Below are 18939 nucleotides of genomic sequence, written 5' to 3'. Positions count from 1 at the left end.
TCTGTTTATTTATTATGCTGAGTACTTTTGATACTCAAGTATATTAGTATTCACATATCTGCATATACAGTCACGTAACTTCCGACAAGATCATTGACACAGAGGATAGATACACTGTGTATTATTGAAACCTATGCTCGGGCCTTTATCCACAGCAGAGCCATAATCTGTGTAATAAAATTGTTTCCGCTGTCTCTCTGATAAAGTCTAGAAAAATCTATCCAAATAATTAAAAGCCAATTTCAAAAAATATAGTAAATCAAAGCACTGTTTAAAAATTGTAGGGTCTTCGATCAATCATCCTGTCTTCGGTTGCTAATAGAGAGGTTTCATGTCGACATCACGAGTGACGTCATGAGCATGCGCAATTGTCCAGCGCCATCTTTGTGACTTGTTTACGTTTTGTGTGTGTTCACGTGCGCTTTAACTGGAGTTCTTGTGTTGTTTTTTTTTTCGTCGCGAATATCACTATGATGATTTGTTGTGTAATTGGGTGTAATGCTAGTTCACTCAAGAACAAAGAAACATCATTTTTTAAAATTTCCGGCATTATTTGTCATCAAGGATCTCAAACTGAGGAGCTTTCACGACGAAGGCAAAACTGCATGGCTCTCGAGAATTAACCGGAAAAATTTCGTTACGAATAAAGTGAATATCAATACAAGAGTTTGTCAGAAACATTTCATTTCAATATTTACGTTAATAAACACTAAGTTATATTTTAAAACCTAAAAGAGTTTACTGATTTGCTTATATTAATTTAGTTAGGTATAGTGCATTTATAAACGAATAACTAATGTAATTCAGGCTTTAGCTAGTGCAAACTTATAAACATTACACGTTAAAACTAAAAGCAAGTAGGCTTATTATATGCTAGTTTCAACTAGAAAATAAAGAAACTGAACAATTTGAATTAAAAAATTTCCACAGCTGTTTTTAATTAGACTTTTACTTTCAGACAAAAATTCTTAGTTAAGAAATACGTAAAAACACGAGTTTAAACAAACAAAAGAAAACATCTTTCCAAGCGATATTACTTCGCTGTTATTCATTACTTTTACTTTTATATCAGGAGAAACCCAGCCACTTGTTAAATAGTTATGGGCCTCTAAAGATTTATAAGCTTTCATTTGTGACAGGGTGTAGAAATTTGTTGTCAAAACCAAATAGTATATAATGTCACCAAATTCTACTTTCGGCCACAACTCTTGATCTACGACGAAGTCTGATAAACTGGCTTCGTATGGATCGCCTTGACATAACGAAATTTTCTCTTCGTACAGAGCTGCATCTCGTCCTGTTAGACTGCTAGAATAGCCCGCAAGAAAAGAATCTTTTTTAACTTAATCCATGATAATAGAAACTGCAGTATTTTTGTACGTTTAAACTAAAAAAAGACGTCGAATAACAGACTCACGTGCAAGCTAAGCGAGCGAAAACTACCACAAAAATGGCGAATGGGCGGAGCAAACGTGTGTTTTATCACGTGACATGCGACCTTGAAACCTCTCTATAGGTCGCGGGAAAGGTCGGCAAGAGAAGGTTTATCCGACACCGTCTTTTAGACTATGATCGCGTTTAATCGTTGACTATGACACCTACGCTCATTTTGATATTTTTTCTTTCTAGTTTCGTTTTGCTTTCTAAACTGCGTCTTAAATTTTTAATATTTTTCTTTCTAAATTTTCTTTACCTAAAATTTTGTTTTTCCCGTTACTCTTTATGAGCGTCGACATCAAAGTCCGATATCGCCGACTCGACACTTATAAAAGTTATATTCTTGGGTTTGACTCAACAAACTTGTACATATCCCTTTTGGGGGGCTATTTTCGGGCCTCACACTTATATGTTCGCTTGGCCTGTCTGTATAACAATTTTTTGTTAAACTACGTGTACAGGTAAATATGATGTATATAATGTCTGCTGATCTTTATATCTCATATTTTTTAGCTATATTTTGTAATATATGATTGGTTGTAAACATATAATTGATGTTAACTGTATCATATATGTAAGATATGTTTATGTAAAACAAATTAAGCCCATGTAAGGAAATGTCTAACAGTTTGTGTATTAAAATTATATGTTTGTAATTGTACTGTTTGATATGTAATCTCAATTATGCCTAGCAGTATTGAGATAGACAAATAAAAAATTGATTTCGAAAAAAAATTGAAATTGTATATAACAGCCAGGAAAGTAAAAGAAAAATATATAGGATGCCAAGAACTTATCTTCGTGTTTTATTTATCTAATAATAAATAATAATTTTTTTATATTTATTAAAAAGTTTAATTTTTAAAATTAAAAGTTTAGAAAGAAGTAATCGAAAAATATTATGTCGATTGATTTTCGTTTGTGGAATTGGCAACGTTTCTACATTGTAAGACAAAGATGGCGGCGAAGAAGCAGTAAGTTTAATATCTTCTTAATTCACTTAGCTAACTTTAAAAACTCACTTTTTGAATAAAGATTTATGCGTCTTATACGAAATCGGTTATCTTTATAGTTCAATACGTGACAGTGAACATTAAGCAGAATATTAACTATCAAATAAACTTGTTTTTATAGTATCAATCATCTCTTCACAACGTCATACTTTCAAATATTTCTGATGTAAATTATGCATTATATAGGGTGTCCCAAAAGTTTCCATACATACAAACGTGAAATGTAACTTTATTCACAAAAGATTGAAATGTCGGCATTAAGATTTTGTATCAGTGGGTTGAAGAACACACGGGTGATCTGCCGATGGGGTAGCTTCTAGTAGGACTTCTATGTGGAAACTGGATTCTGTTTAGGTGTTAGACACACGAAGAAAACCCAGAACACTGCATGGTGGCCAGATCATTTGTCAGGGATAAACCAATGACTAACTACCAATGTTCAATGGTTTTATTTATTCAGCCACTGGTGGGCTTGAATTGTGTTACTGTTTGGAGACATTTGGGACATCTTGTATATTTGTATAGCAGATTATGCAATAAATAATTTGAAAAATATGAGGGATTGGAAATACGGTAATACTTCGGTTATCGTCGGTTTCAGTTTTTGTTGGCGTGTCCAAATGATATCGCTGCTAATTTTGCGAAAACAAAGGGCGACCCATGCGTTTTCCAGCTCAGTGTGACGTTATTTCTCGTCTGAGCATTATCCCGCGACGGCCCACCATTGACCAAAGTTTCCGTTCCCTGAACACTGGGAGTTCATTCGTGGGTTTGTGCTACGCTTTGATGGCGTAGCACGAACCCACGAATCACAAAAATATAATCACAAATGAAACAAACTTTTATTGTTAACTGTGTAAACAGTTAACAATAAAAGTTTGTTTGGGTGTACTATAGATTACTCCCTATGGAATTTCGTGTGTTTGGGTATATATCTGAACTCAGGGGACAGAGACGAGTTCAACGATACTCTACTTTTGGACCGGAGACGAAAAATAAAAAAGTTATCATACTTTTTTCCGGCGATTGCGCGATGATAGGGAGTCGCATCCCTCTCCGCTAAGTCGGCCTCGCTATCGCAATCGCTTGCCGTTAAAATTGCCTTTAGTAGACGTTTCCCCCCCTTTTTTTACTTTGTTCAAGAACTATCGTGAATCGATCACTAGTTTAGCACATGGCGGCATGTGGTGGCGCCCGTACAAGAGGTCAGTCGGGCCGCCATGTTTGCTGCCATAAGTAACATTTACCGAAATGGCGATCGTGCGATGATCAGAAGTCGTGTCGCTCTCTCCGCTCTCGTATCGCGTGTTTAACGCTCCGGGAGATGACCGTAGTCCGACGTCACGGTTTGCAGACTTTACCACAAGATGGCAATACTAGCAACTACGGTGCCGTCTGCATGAGATCATTAAAAAAGTATGGTAACTTAAAAAGTGTGATAACATTTTTACTTTTCGTCTCCAGTCCAAAAATAGGGTATCGTTGAACTCATCTCGGTCCCCTGAGTTCAAATATATAATCAAAATCCTGAAATTTTATAGGGAGTAATCTATAGTACACCCGTTTGTTTCATTGGACAGATTTGAATATGTGGTGATTATATTTTTAAGTTAAATTTGTTTTCTGGCCAGAACTGGTACATTGGCCAAAATTGGTACATCTACCCTACAACTACTATTACATGACAATTACATCACACTTTACCACGGGGCGATATAGACTAGAAGCTCATGTCCAACTAGCTTCTACAAGAGAATACATTACCCAGCATGTCTAGCCGAACAATTCCTTTGCTTTCATCTTAATGCTTTTATCTTTATGCTAATTAGTCTTTTATGTTAATTTCTTATTGTTTTTAGTATTTAAGGCTATATTAATTCTCTATAAAATGTGTTGTTGGTATGTATTTTTGAGTGTCTAGAACGAATTAATTGGATTTACATTGATTCATATGGAAATAATTGCCTAGGTTTTTGTCAGTTTTGGATTTTGCCAGTTGTTTTCGGACGGATTATCGACGAAAATCGTGGTATCACTGTATGTGTTTAAATGTATGCTCGCCATCTGAAATTAGTACTGAAGTGTCTTGCCCCTATACATTGTACTTTTCCCGCCATGCCAGTGATCTGTTAACTGCTTTCAGGGGAAAAGTTTTGAATTGAAATAACATGACTTCTGATTTGTATCAGAAGTTCATATATAGTTATTCAGGTCCTCTTGCTCCAAAGGTTTCCATATATGGTCTCATGTTTCATCTGTCTAACTTTATTCTCAAGATGAAGAAAAGAAAGGCAGATGGACAGATAGATGGATGACAGTGGGAATTTATAGATCTACAATTTTTTCAAATTGCAGCCAATAAAACATTTTTGACACATAAACAGAAATAATTTGTCAATAGTTTCTGATGCCTGACTTTCTTCGACTGATAAAACACAAGCCAAACTTGTAATCAATCAGAAAAAAGCAGTGCTAATTGCAACTACAGTATATATTGTATTGCTAAAGATGTTTTTCAACTACAATTTATGCTATTGAAATGTAGTTGCTGAGCTTTAAATTGAATTGACAGTCCATAATTTGAGATGTAGAGGTTTCAGAGAAAATTATTTGAGATAAACATGGAAAATATGAGGTGTGGCTATGAAATAACAAGACTGAAGCTATAAAACATTTAATTTTGATTTCATACATATTTACTTATTATCACCTTTAATATACACCCCTCCTCTATCCCTACAATGCTCCATGCGAATCTTCCATCGTTTGAAACAGTGCTGGAAGTCTTCTTCTGTCAGCTTCTTTAGGATGTATGCCGCTTTCTCTTTCACAGCTTAAACAGACTCAAATTTTGTTCCTTTTAATACAGATTTCACTTTAGGAAACAGATAGAAGTCGCACGGTGAAAGATCAGACGAATAAGGCAGATGGTCTAAGGACTGTTTCACACTATAACCGACTCGACCGACCGGTCCGATCTGACTGATCCTATAATTGGACCGACTAGTAGTAAAAGCATTTCACACTGAGTACGAGTTTATGTTGGTGGCTGACTCATAAGGACCAATCGGTTCTGATTGGTCCTTATGAGTTGGCCACCGACATAAAATTGCATGTTACAGATCAAAACACTAGCCAATCATGGTAAATTTTTCAATTTAAACAAAAAACATGGCCGTCGTGGAAAGCGATCATGCATTTCAAATTGTTTTAAAACATATTTCATTCGTATCCAGAAATTGTAGTTCTGAATATGTTACAATTTATCGTTAGGCCATATCTTTGGCAACAATATCTATTGGAATGTTTTATAGTCAATAACGTACCTTCAACGTTTAATTTCTTGGAAATCTCCATTCAAGAATTATTTTTTTAATGTTGTCTTTATAATCGGCTCACCGAATATCATAAATCCACGGATATTTTCTGATTTTGTTTATTAAAGCTTTCGAGAAAACTGTACCTTCCGCCATTTTCTAACTTCGGATAAATCTAAACTCTGATTGGTTATAGCTTCGAAGCTCTCATTGGCTGTAGCTTACCGACTGCTCCGACCAACTACAAATATTTAACTTTTTAAGTCTGTCTGACTGGAACGACCAGTCGGTCGGGCGACTGTGTTGCCATGGTAACACGACTTGTAGTCGGTCCAGTCGGTCATAGTGTGAAACAGCCCTAATACTGGGATGCTGTACTTGGCTAGAAACCTCTTGACAGACAATGCAGAATGAGCCAGCATATTGTATTAGTGGAGAACCCATGACTTGTCCTTTCACAATTTGGGTTGTTTTTTTCTTATTTTTTCACAGAATTACTACCTTCAGCAAGAACATGAAGGTAGTAATTTTGATTAATAATTTGACCAGATCACCAATTTTTTTCGATATTGTCAACCGTTTTTGACATGGAAGGGTGACCAGGGCATGAATCATCTTCGTCGTCTCGATCATCTTGAAAATGCTTAAACCACTCAAAAACACGGGCACACGATAAACATATATTCACAATTTATTTGTCATTCATTGCCATACATTTCTTTCAATAAATTATAAGTTTCAGTAGTGGTTTTTTCAAGTTTTATGTGAAATTTCACAACAATTTGTTGCTCACTTAACATTCTTCCCGCAAAACAAAAAAAAAAAACAACTCTAATGCAAAAGAAGGCTATGGCTATATAGATTTGTTTACAGAAGCGAGAGGTACTGTATTCGAAAGAGAAGGCTTCACACTAAACAGCTGTCAGTCGTCGGCATTTGGCGTATGCGTACTTCTTCTGTAGTAGCGTCAGTCTCGTTATTTAATAGCCACACCACGTATACTGAATTTAGGCTGAAAATGCAGGGGGGAAAATAAATTTTGAGATAAAGATGTTTTTAAAATGAATATGTTTGAGATATACACTTTCAACTGTGTTATAACTAAAGAAACAAGGAATTAACACCTAGATTAGAATTAATTCTTTCCATTGAATAACATTTCCATACTATGGAAAGTGATTTGGTGTCAATAATATCAAGACTGTTAATATTTCAATAGTAATTACTTTTTTTTATCTTTATTTACAATTAAAATAATTATACACTTACGTAAACTAGATGATGCCATGAAATGCTAGAACAGTTAAGGAATTTTTTTTAAATTCAGATTTAAACATTATTTTGGGTCATTAATTTTATCTCCAGAATTCACAAAGAAAAAAATGGAATATGTCAAAAATTGTCAATAACATACTAAGGCTATGTCCTACGTGGCAGCGTCCAGCGACCGCGGGCAGAAAGAATCTTTGTATGCGCGTCCAACTCACAAGCGACTTCTGTCCAGAGTGGAAGCATGTTGTTTACAAAATGGCGGCGTGACGACCTCATCGAATGCTTGCTACGGAAAATATGACAAGCATTAAGATAGTAAATTTGACAGGTAATTGTTATAACTAACTAGATACACAACAAATAAAAAGAATCTTTATAGAATAATAAGTTTAAGAAAGTTTTATTTTTAAAACATTACATTTACAAAATCAGAAATGATTAAATTACATAAAAGATTATTAATTAAAGTACATACAACATATATCCACAATTTATTTGTCATTTTGTTTTCATTTTTCTACAAAATCAGCCATTTTCTTCTTCGGAAGCGTGAGCAGTGGAAGCGGCGATTAAACTTGCTTGGTAGCTGCTTCCTGCATACGCGTGTAGAAGCATCATCTGGTGGTCACTGCACGCTAAACGCGGTTACTCCAGACATGCACATTTGCTTGAATCAGTTTGTTCACTCCGCTTGGAAGTGCGTTCACGCCTGTGGTTGCTGGACGCTGTTGCATAGGACATAGCCTAAAGCTTTTTGTGCATTTGAAAATTCAAACATCTGTTTAAGCATTTTATCATGACAGAACATTTCAAGTTTTTTATTAAATCAGTAGAACATACTGTATGTTAAAGATTAGACTCATAAGCATAAGGAATCAAAGAACTCACAAAGGCAAGAACTTCCAAACTTCCACAGCCCTCACAGAGGAATTGATCACCAACAGGAACACTATACCTGTTTGGTATAACATGGAGATCATTGTCTTGAACTATGGATTTGGATGATTAATTCTGTGAAAAATAAGAAAGATGGCTATTGTGCTTCTCATTTTTATATTTGTTACTTTTATAATGTATTACATTCTATTTTTAATCTGTAGTTTATTTTTACTTCAATTTGTGTAGTAACTACAACCTTTTTGTTTTGAGATGTGATACTAGTTTCTGTTGATCTTAATTTTTTAAGTGTTGAAGTGTTTTATCACATAATATAATGCTTAAATGTATATTTAAACTGAAATGCTCAAAAAGCTTTATGATGCTTCTTCAATGTTCATTTAATACTTTTTGTTTGGGGATTCTGCTGATAGGATTTATGTTCTGAAAAAATTTAAATCAATAAAAAAGTGGATTCCTTAACTGTTCTAGTGTAAAGTTTTCTTGTAAACTAATCATTATCATGAATTAATGATAATTTGATAAGAAGAATTATCTTAAATAAATACACTGATGACTTGATATAATGTGATCCTTGGAGACCAAAAAATTTTATTACAAAAATTACATAGTGACAAAAAATTTTTTGGACTCCAAAGACACTTTATGTTGCCAAATTGTTTGGATAGGGCAGAAAGATATATATATATATGAATAACTTATGTCACATAGTATTACTGTTTATCAGTGTACTGATTACTCAACTCAGGGTGTGTTTGTTAATAGTGGTCTCTGCATACCTTTACCAATATGAGCATGTGCTACTGTTTGAAGGCATTTGAGAATGATGATGAAAGAAAGAAAAAGATGGCAACATTCATACCTATAGATAATATTGTGATGGAAGAATCTATGATTTTAATATGGATTTTTAGAGATAAAACTTAAAAGAAGGGTTCTAATTGTAAAATTCAGCCATCAAATGAATTGTCTTGCCAACAGAGCATTCAAAGTAGCCACAAAAAAATTAGAATGCTTGCTACCATTTGAAAAAAAATTTGATGACATTTATATCACTGTGTGGCACTAACAGGCACTTTTACAACTTCTAAATTTTTATTCATAAAACCACATAATGGACACTGAAATAAAACTATCTGAGCCATGGAAGTTGCCATGTTGCTTTTCACCATAAACTACTATTTTGCCATCTGATGGTGCACACTCTGGCGAGAATATAGGAATGTGTTTTACAGGAATTTTCAAATGGTTCCACCTACACAGATTAATGTGGAAGAATAAAAAAATCCACCCATACATCTTCTATCATTCATTTTGTTCTAACTCTTTCCATATCAAGTCATTCAAGTGTTAAGCTGGATGTCTTGATATGGTCATCAATTTCATGACCATATTGATATTTACACATTGATAAATGCAAAGTTTAGACATGAGCAATAAAATATTGCAAATTGAGTCAATTAATTTTGATCTGTGTTGTTAATTTAATTCAGTAGAGTACAATAAGATGAAATGAATGCAACAGAAGATGAAGAGGCTGAGTGATAAATTTGTGTTTAAGGGCTGTCTATGTTGTTTGCGGGTCCATGTTATATTGAGCCATCAGTGTATGTACCTGAAAACAAATTTATGTATATGTTTAATTTATTATTGTAGGAATTAATGTTTTAAAATTTTCTATATTTTTAGGTATGGTTTAATAATACCAAACAAAGTAAAAAAGACTGTAGAGAAATCATCAGTATTTGATAATAGTGATGAAGAGGTAAGTTTATTTAATATCTTAAAATGCATTTTTAACAAATTTTTAGTAATAATTATAAATTTTCTTTGAATTTTTTCATTTTTTTCCACTTATTTGCTTATTTTTAGGTAATATTGTTTAATACTGAGATGATGAAACAATTCTATTATAGTAGAATTAGGATTAGGTTGATAGAAATATAGAACTAGAGAACTAGAAATGACAATAATCTTCCACCGTTTGTAACCGTCATAACCGTCTTGATAGAACAATAATGTTCTCGCCAAGTGGTGTGAAGCTCACTTCCTCTATCTTGACTTCTTTTACAGGCTTTGACTTAAATTCTTCTACCTTTACTTCATAGCTTCTCTTCTCAACATTTTGAGGACATTGAGCCGAAATATGACCAAAATTATTACAACTAAAACATTTCATTCCTTTGCCTTTCTTTGGACAACTTTTACTCACATGGTTTTTCCCACCACAGTTGTAGCAACGTTTTTCATCTCCACAAGCATTATTAGGCTTAATCTCACGTTCTAGCTTCTTAGATCCCACCATCATTTTAGCATTTAGCTTACGACTTGATTTCATGTTTTCATAAATTTGCAGCCTGTGTCGAAATTCTTTGAAAGTAGTAGCACCATAAAGCACTGTTTTACTTACTTGCTCATCCTGAATTCCATCGATCATGTATTGTATCACTGATTCTTCCTCAATCGTAATTTGTGATGAAATTTCAATCATCCGATACATATATTCCTGATACATTTCACTCTGATGCTCCACTTCCATCGAAAGTTGCTTATGAATCTTCCTACTGTTCAGTTTTGGAGAAAACTCGGCACAAAGAGCTTCTTTTAATGCTCTCCATGATTTAGTACATTGTTCATAGTTTACGTACATTATTGCTGAACCTCTGAGTAATCATTTTGCATAAATTGTCTTCTGCATGCCATTCCAGTTACATATTTTCGCCATGTCTTCGAAATTAGAGATCCACTTAACGACGTTTTTTCTGTCATCACTACTGAATGTTTCAAGGAGTAATGTTCAAAATAACACCCAGTCGGTTGAACAAAACACAAAGTTTATATTTACAAGACAAGTATACAAAATAATACAAAATAACGTTACAACTAATTATGCACAGAACACTAATCCAAGTGACCACCGACTATTATCCGTACAGGTTTCGTCGGAAAAACACCTTACGATCTCAGGTTACAGACTTAGAATCAGCAACACCTCTGAGTCTCGAAAAGTTCGTAGTAGACCACTGGAGTTCACTTTCACCAAGTTTCTGTCACGTCCACAGAGAGAGACAGTTAGAACTTCGATAGCAAACGATCTGACCCCTTTCCCGCCGAAACTACTTCTTAAATAGTGGCCGGCGTTCGAATCCTCCACCAATCCGCTTCACTATTTCCCCAACGTCCGGCCAACGGCCATTCTCCGCCAGCCAATCGTCTGTCGATCGTTGATTCAAACCGCAACGGTTTTTCTAACAGCCGTTTCTAACGGTTCTTCCAACGGCCGTTTCTAATGGTTCTTCCGTCACGAAAGTTCGTTATCTTAAACCAGGGCGGGAATAGCTCACCTAGGCAATTCCATACCCTACACAAGGGATTCATCAACATCTGTAAAGGTAAACATTGGCTTAGAGTGCTCACTTTTATATTGCATAATATTACTATCTTCGTCCTCACTTTCGTCAGCATCGTCATTGCTTTGCACGTCTTTGTCTCTGACATTCTCAATCAAAAGTGCCGCCTTCAATCTTTGCACCAACTCTCTCTTTCTACCTGTCGTTTTCAATTTTTGTCATCCTAGTTTGACTTTCAAATCAACAAACTTAAGGCGTTTCACGCCCATCATTGTATTGTCCTTAGATACAACAGCCAGTCGTAGTTCTTCGTCGTTCACTGTAGCATCACTAACTCCGCCATCTTGTCTGGATTCCATTGCCCTTCTAAAAGTTCTCGTATGAATTTCTCTCAATATCCCGGCTGAGCCCCCAAAATTTGTAGGATTAGGTTGATAGAAGTAGAGAACTAGAAATGACAATAATCTTCCAGAATTCGTAACCATCTTGATAGAAAAATAATGTTCTCATCTTCATAATGTCTTTTTTGTCCTTTCTTCCTTTTGTGCCGTCATCAACTGTCGTCCTCTCTCACTTCTCCCCTTACTCGACTCTCTCCCTCGTTCTTCTCGTCTCCCTCACAACCCCTCGTAAATTTATTATTTTAATGGTTTAGGAATGTTACTCGTCTAAACCCCACATTTGTGAGATTGTCGGACAGGCACTTGTTAAGTTTTGCATCAGTTTTTATTTTTGAAAGTGAGAGTATAATAGCAAAGGTAGAGTGGGCAGAAGATGTCTGATGTTGCTGGGCAGTATGGCTTGAACAGGTCTACAGTAGGCTGCGGTTCAATCTTATCTAAGACAGATACTGTATAATCAAGAAGACTCAATCAGCTTAATGAGTAACAAAAATCACATCTGAGAAATAAAGAACATTGAAGAGCTTATAATGGAACCTGAAACTGATGTGATGACAGAAGAATGCCAAGAACTCTTGAATGAAGAACACCAAGAAACTCAGCTAGATATGTTTTCTTCTGAAAAAGGATTAATGCCAATATTTGCTATTAAAGATCTTTTGAAGAAGTGGTCATTACTTTTCTATCCTTAATGATGATTTCTTTTTTTTCCGCTTTTTGGCTTTTCATATCGTCATAAATACTATCATATTCATAAACAGTAGGATCTTCTTCTAATACTTTCTGTATTTCCATGTGTGTCTACAAAAATACAATGATTACATTAATATAATTACTAATGTATTTTATTATATTGTTTAAATAATTAAATTTTATTTTACATAAAAAACATTTAATCTAAACTTTGCATTTTATCAAAAGAACCCATAGTATTCAACTACAACATCTATTAGATCAGATTATAAACTTAAAGTATACATAATGCACTTAAGTACAGTAATTTTACATGATTCTATTAAAATTCAGTTCTATAAAATAAAATTATCGGGTTAAGATAAACTAATTACAGTAACAAGCATATCATAAAATCAAAACAATAATTTTCATCTCTACATGCAAAATTACTATACAAAATGGAAAAATGTTTCATATTAAACAATGTTGGTAATATTTGTCAGATTTCTTTAGTGCTAAGAAATAAATTAAATGACTCAAAAAAACTTTAAAATACTGGTATACAAAGTTTTAAATCATCAGTAAATTAATGAATAGTACTATAACAGGCATGGACAAATGCGGCTCCGAGAGCCACATGCGGCATTATATTAGTGTAATCATTGTATTTTTGTAGACACATATGGAAATACAGAAAGTATTAGAAGATCCTACCGTTTACGAATATGATAGTATTTATGACGATATGAAAAGCCAAAAAGCGGAAAAAAAGAAATCATCATTAAGGATAGAAAAGTAATGACCACTTCTTCAAAAGATCTTTAATAGCAAATATTGGCATTAATCCTCTTTCAGAAGAAAACATATCTAGCTGAGTTTCTTGGTGTTCTTCATTCAAGAGTTCTTGGCATTCTTCTGTCATCACATCAGTTTCAGGTTCCATTATAAGCTCTTCAATGTTTTTTATTTTCAGATGTGATTTTTGTTACTCATTAAGCTGCTTGAGTCTTCTTTGATTATACAGTATCTGTCTTATATACGATTGAACTGGAGCCTACTGTAGACCTGTTCAAGCCATACTGCCCAGCAACATCAGACATCTTCTGCCCACTCTACAATTACAATGCAATTAATTATTTCTGAAAAATCCTGGAGAGAAAAGCAATCAACATTAGACAGATTCTTTAATCCCCACTAACAGATAAAACATGACTAATAAAAATGCATGATTGTATATATATATATGTATATGTATATATTTTTATTATTACATATAAATAAACGTAGTAAGAAAGTATATATTTTTTTTATTTTTTGGGGTCTCCAGAACAAAACCCATAAAAACCTATGGTTCATTAACCTATTGATAATAGGTTAACGAACAATTCAAATAGCGAACAAAGTCCTAGAATGAATTATGTTTGTTAACCAATCACCCACTGCGTTTTAAAAGAAATTTAATTACTTTAAGTTATGAATGAATAAGTAATTTTTTAAAATTTATGATTCATCTTCAGGTGATTTAATATTTAAATAATCTGGCAATACATCACCAAATTCAATTGTAATAAATATAGAAATTAATTTTATATAAGATAACATTCCTGTAAAATTAGTATCATTAATTAAGAATAAAAATCTTTTATCAATAATTTTGTAATTGCTGTATATATAATGCATTACATATAATACATTACTTAGTTAAATAAAATACACACAATACACATATGAAAAAATCTTTTATTAAAACTGTTCAGAAACTTTTAACGAATGATGTATTATGTATTATCTATTTATGTTTGAGAACAATAAGTAAATTTATATTAAATTTTATAATATTCATTTTCAATTGTTAAATCACTTTTATAACTATTGGAATAAATAAATTTTAAGATTCATTACTTGTGTTTTTAATTTTTTTTCTAATGTTGTGTTTTTTAAATAGTCTTTAGATCCTGAACAAAAAGTAGACAGTTGGAAAAGTAAAGTAAAAAAGAAGGTAAGTTTTTACAATTTAAAATTTTGACAGTGCTTAAAATATCAAAATAATAGTAAAATGAAAGTAAAGAAAAATCATAAAAACTTGAATAAAAGATTTATTCCACTATTGTTATTTAAATAAGTTAAAATGTTTTTGAGTGCAAGGAAGACTAAAATAAAAACTGTAAAAATCATTTTAATTTCCATTTTGAAAATAAATAAAACTTTTTCTTTTTTTCTAAATAACACAATTTTACCAAAAAAATATTACATGACTATAAAGTCATTGTTTTTGATTGCTTAGAATAGTCACAATTTAATATTTGAATGAAATACAGTATATTAATTCAGTTTTTATATAATGCTTAGGATATATATATATGAGTGTTGGTTATTCAATTTAGTTTTAAAAATTGTTACAACATTTATTATATTTTTAATTTTAATGTTTTTAATTGATATACAGTGAAATGCTTAATGACTTTTCTTAATTACTTTAAATTCATTTACTTGATATAATTGTTTAAACTTTTCTTGAAATTGAAAAGCCTGTAGGTTTATCAGAGATTTAGTAGATTATTTATTATTGATTTGACAAGAGACATTTTGTTTTTACAAAAATAAGAATATAACAATTATAGTTTTCAAAATAAATTGTTAAAAATGTATTTTATAATTATTTTTCTACTTTTTAACTGCTTTCAACTACTTTGTTTTGCTAAATTTGAAAATATTGCATTTTGCTTTGATTGAAAATATTTGATGGTTCTTTACTGGCTTCATTCAATAAACAAAAAGTGCTTGATTTATATTACCAAAATTGTTTAATATGAAACATTTTTAATGTCAGTTTAGATTATTCTTGACTTTATATTTAAATTGAATTCAAAATAATGAATTTATTCCAATTTTGTAAACATTGTGTATTTTTAAATTTACAAAATGAATACATATCTCTCTACATTATTTATATTAACATAGTAATAGAAAATATCATGTTTGTTCTAATAAAAATTAAAATTTTTCAATTTAATGTACAGACATTGATATCATTACTTATAGGAACAATTACATTGAACAGTCTTAAAATTGAAGGAACTGTTGCAACAATTTTTAACCCTTTATTATATCATTGTATACGTTGGACTCTGTGTATTAATAGATCTTATTATACTGGTTTTGTTTCCGTTTTAGCAAATAGAAAAGATTTCCTCTATTTGCTAAAACGAAAACAACACCAGTATAATAAGATCTATTAATACACAAAGGCAAACGTAGACAATGATATACGAGGGCTGTTCGGAAAGTTCGTGGCCTTGCCTATATGCGACACTGCGATCAATTTAATTTTTGGCAGGAATTATTCAGACATCTTTGCTAAAGATACAATACCAATTTCTGCTTGATTTGTCGTAAAGTTTTGCCACGACCACTTAGCAGATAGTTAGTGTGCAAGTGCTTTGTTAAAAATGGAGAAGACGAAGACTCGTGCGGTCATAAAATACCTGACGAAAAAAGCGTTGATTCCATCTCAAATCAAAGCTGACATGGATGATGTTTTGGGAGAGTCTGCTTCTTCGTATACCACTGTGAAAAAATGGACAGCCCTTTTTAAATCTGGCAGAGAGAGTGTGGAAGATGACCCTCGCAGCGGACGGCCGTCAACTGCTGTCACTGAAGAAAATATCGACAAGGTTTACGATTTTGTGTTAGCAGATCGCCGTTTGAAAACGCGTGAGATAGCTGAGACAACAGGCATCTCTGTTGACCGAGTGCACCACATCTTAACCGAAAATTTGGGTATGACGAAGGTCTCAGCAAGGTTGTTGCCGCATCTGCTGACCGCCGAGCAAAATTGTGTTCGCACTTTGATGTCAAAGGAGTGTTTGGACTTCTACCAGAAAAATCCACAGGATTTCTTGCATTGGTTTGTGACTACTGATGAAATGTGGATCCATTACTATACTCCTGAAACAAAAGAACAGTCGAAGCAGTGGAAACACCACAGTTTGCCGCCACCAAAGAAGGCAAAGACAGTTCCATCAGCGGGGAAAGTGATAGCTTCAGTTTTTTGGGATGCTAAAGGCATCATCTTTATTGACTACCTAGAAAGAGGAAAGACCATCAATGCTGTCTATTACTGTGAACTTTTGGAAAAACTTAAGAAAGACATCGAAGAAAAAAGGCAACACCTGAAGAAGAAAAAGGGTTCCGTTCCACCATGATAATGCACCTGCATATTCTGCCAGAATCACTGAACAAAAGATAAACGAATTTCGCTTCCAATTAGTTCCACATCCACCGTACTCACCTGATTTCGCGCCCAGTGACTTCCACCTTTTTCCAAACCTAAAAAAATTTTTGGCTGGAAAGAGATTCCACTCAAATGACGGAGTCATCTCTGAAGTGAATGAGTATTTTGCACACCTTGACAAATCGACCTATTGTGATGGCATAAAAAAGCTGGAACATCGCTGGAATAAGTGCATTGCTAATAAAGGAAACTCTATTGAAAAATAAAAAAAGTTTTAACATTGTTTGTTGTTCTATTTGAGGCCGCAAACTTTCCGAACAGCCCTCATAATAAAGAATTTAATAAGGACATAGAGGCAAAAGAATTAATTCTTAAATTTCTTCATAGGCCTATTCTAATGTTCAATTGCAGAAAGAAGTTTTTCTTGGACTAATGTTAATACAGTAGAGAGTCGTTAATCCGAATCAATTGGGGACTGGGGTTGTTCAGATTAGTGATTTGTTCGGATTACCGATTATGTACAGAAAAATATATTAACCTGTCCGATGTTCAAATTTTTCTTCGTTGCGTGTCACTTCATGTTGAATTTTTCTCCGTTGCATGTCACTTCGTGTTGAATTTTTGTCGATTTTAAGCCTAACGAAAATTTTTATAATAATAATCGAGGCTATTGTATCGTTAAAAATTATTTCTTTATTTTGTACAAACAAAATAAATATATTGAAGAATATAAAAACATGAAAATTATACTTTAGAAGTAAATCTAGTATCAAAAACGTTCGATTCAGCACGACACAGTCCGACTGAAAATCATTTGGATTACCGGCGATTTCGATTTCCAGGGTTCAGATTAACGACTCTCTACTGTATTATGTTAATGGTAATGTGCTAAATATTGTCTGTTAATGAACATGGATGTTAAAGAGATTATGCTTTTTTTCTCTTTCTTTGAATTTGTTATTTTGTAGATTATAATATATTGTAGAGTAATTAACGTTTTTATCTTTTGTATTTTAAATTGATGTATTATAGTACAGAGGTGGGCAAGCAAGAGTTCAGTGGGAGCCACATGTAACTCAATGTAGGTTTTGCAAAACGTATGGGAGCCATAGTTCTCTACTGTTGTGGCGGATAGTATGGTAAGGCTGGGAAGGATAGCACTTTCAGCAAGAGCCACATGTAACTGAAAAAGAGCCGCATTTGCCCATGCCTGTTATAGTACTATTTATTAATTTACTGATGATTTAAAACTTTGTATACCAGTATTTTAAAGTTTTTTTGACTCATTAAATTTATTTCTTAGCACTAAAGAAATCTGACAAATATTACCAACATTGTTTAATATGAAACATTTTTGCATTTTGTATAGTAATTTTGCATGTGGAGATGAAAATTATTGTTTTGATTTTACGATATGCTTGTTACTGTAATTAGTTTATCTTAACCTAATGATAATATTTTATGGAACTGAATTTTAATAGAATCGTGTAAAATTACTGTACTTAAGTGCATTATGTATATTTTAAGTTTATAATCTGATCTAATAGATGTTGTAGTTGAATACTATGGTTTCTTTTGATAAAATGCAAAGTTTAGATTAAAATGTTTTTTTATGTAAAATAAAATTTAATTATTTAAACAATATAATAAAATACGTTAATAATTATATTAATGTAATCATTGTATTTTTGCAGACACATATGGAGATACAAAAACTATTAGAAGAAGATCCTACTATTTACGAGTACGATAGTATTTATGATGATATGAAAAGTAAAAATGCAGAAAAAAGAGAAATCATCATTAAGGATAGAAAAGTAATTTTATTACTTAAATATTTTATTATTACAAATTTTTAATCTATATGAGAAGTGTCAAGAAAGTAAAGAACATTTGGTTATAAAAATGGAAATGAAAACAGTGATGATAAAAAAAAAGTTTTATTAAGTAATCAATATAAGACCAGTTAGTTTTCTACATAGTCACCACTATGTAGAAAAATAAGTGGTTATTGTGGTCATTGTAGAAAAATAAGTGAACATTTGGTCTTGCACTGATTACTTAAGTGTTCTGTGACAAGTACTTAAATTATAATTCAAGCATTTGCGACAGCATGACACTATTTTTGGATTCCTTCATCATAGACTTTCATTGCTAGTTCTTTCAGCCAGTTAGTGCATAAATGCATAAGATTGCAGATATACAACAAATAGTTTAAGTTGCTATAATTTCACATTTACTTGCTAAAATGTTCCAAAGTACAGCATTGTAGATAGGCAACATTTCAGAGATTTTATTATTGTCAATTTTGTGTGCTAGGAGGCACCTAATTATAGAATATTC

General features: G+C 32.7%; 1 protein-coding gene across 1 annotated transcript; it reads left to right on the top strand.

The window, feature by feature from the left end:
- The first annotated feature begins 2185 nt into the window (after positions 1–2185).
- Positions 2186–18529, top strand: LOC136974008 (nuclear speckle splicing regulatory protein 1-like). The gene is made up of 4 exons (XM_067268776.1): positions 2186–2411; positions 9626–9701; positions 14308–14361; positions 18291–18529. The coding sequence occupies exons 1-4, from the start codon at positions 2395–2397 to the stop codon at positions 18453–18455; spliced, it is 312 nt and encodes a 103-aa protein (XP_067124877.1). The 5' UTR covers positions 2186–2394; the 3' UTR covers positions 18456–18529.
- The last annotated feature ends 410 nt before the right edge of the window (positions 18530–18939 follow it).

This window comes from Centruroides vittatus, unplaced genomic scaffold (genome assembly GCF_030686945.1).
Source record: "Centruroides vittatus isolate TY-2023 unplaced genomic scaffold, ASM3068694v2 contig_3363, whole genome shotgun sequence".
Lineage (NCBI taxonomy): Eukaryota > Metazoa > Arthropoda > Arachnida > Scorpiones > Buthidae > Centruroides > Centruroides vittatus.
Note: the sequence above shows the minus strand (reverse complement) of the source record. Positions and strands in the feature narration are given on the sequence as shown.

Coding starts and splice junctions, on each gene's coding strand:
- LOC136974008 (XM_067268776.1), top strand. Junction 9,702..14,307: donor TTGATAATAGTGATGAAGAG/GTAAGTTTATTT, acceptor TTTTTTAAATAG/TCTTTAGATCCTGAACAAAA. Junction 14,362..18,290: donor AAAGTAAAGTAAAAAAGAAG/GTAAGTTTTTAC, acceptor GTATTTTTGCAG/ACACATATGGAGATACAAAA.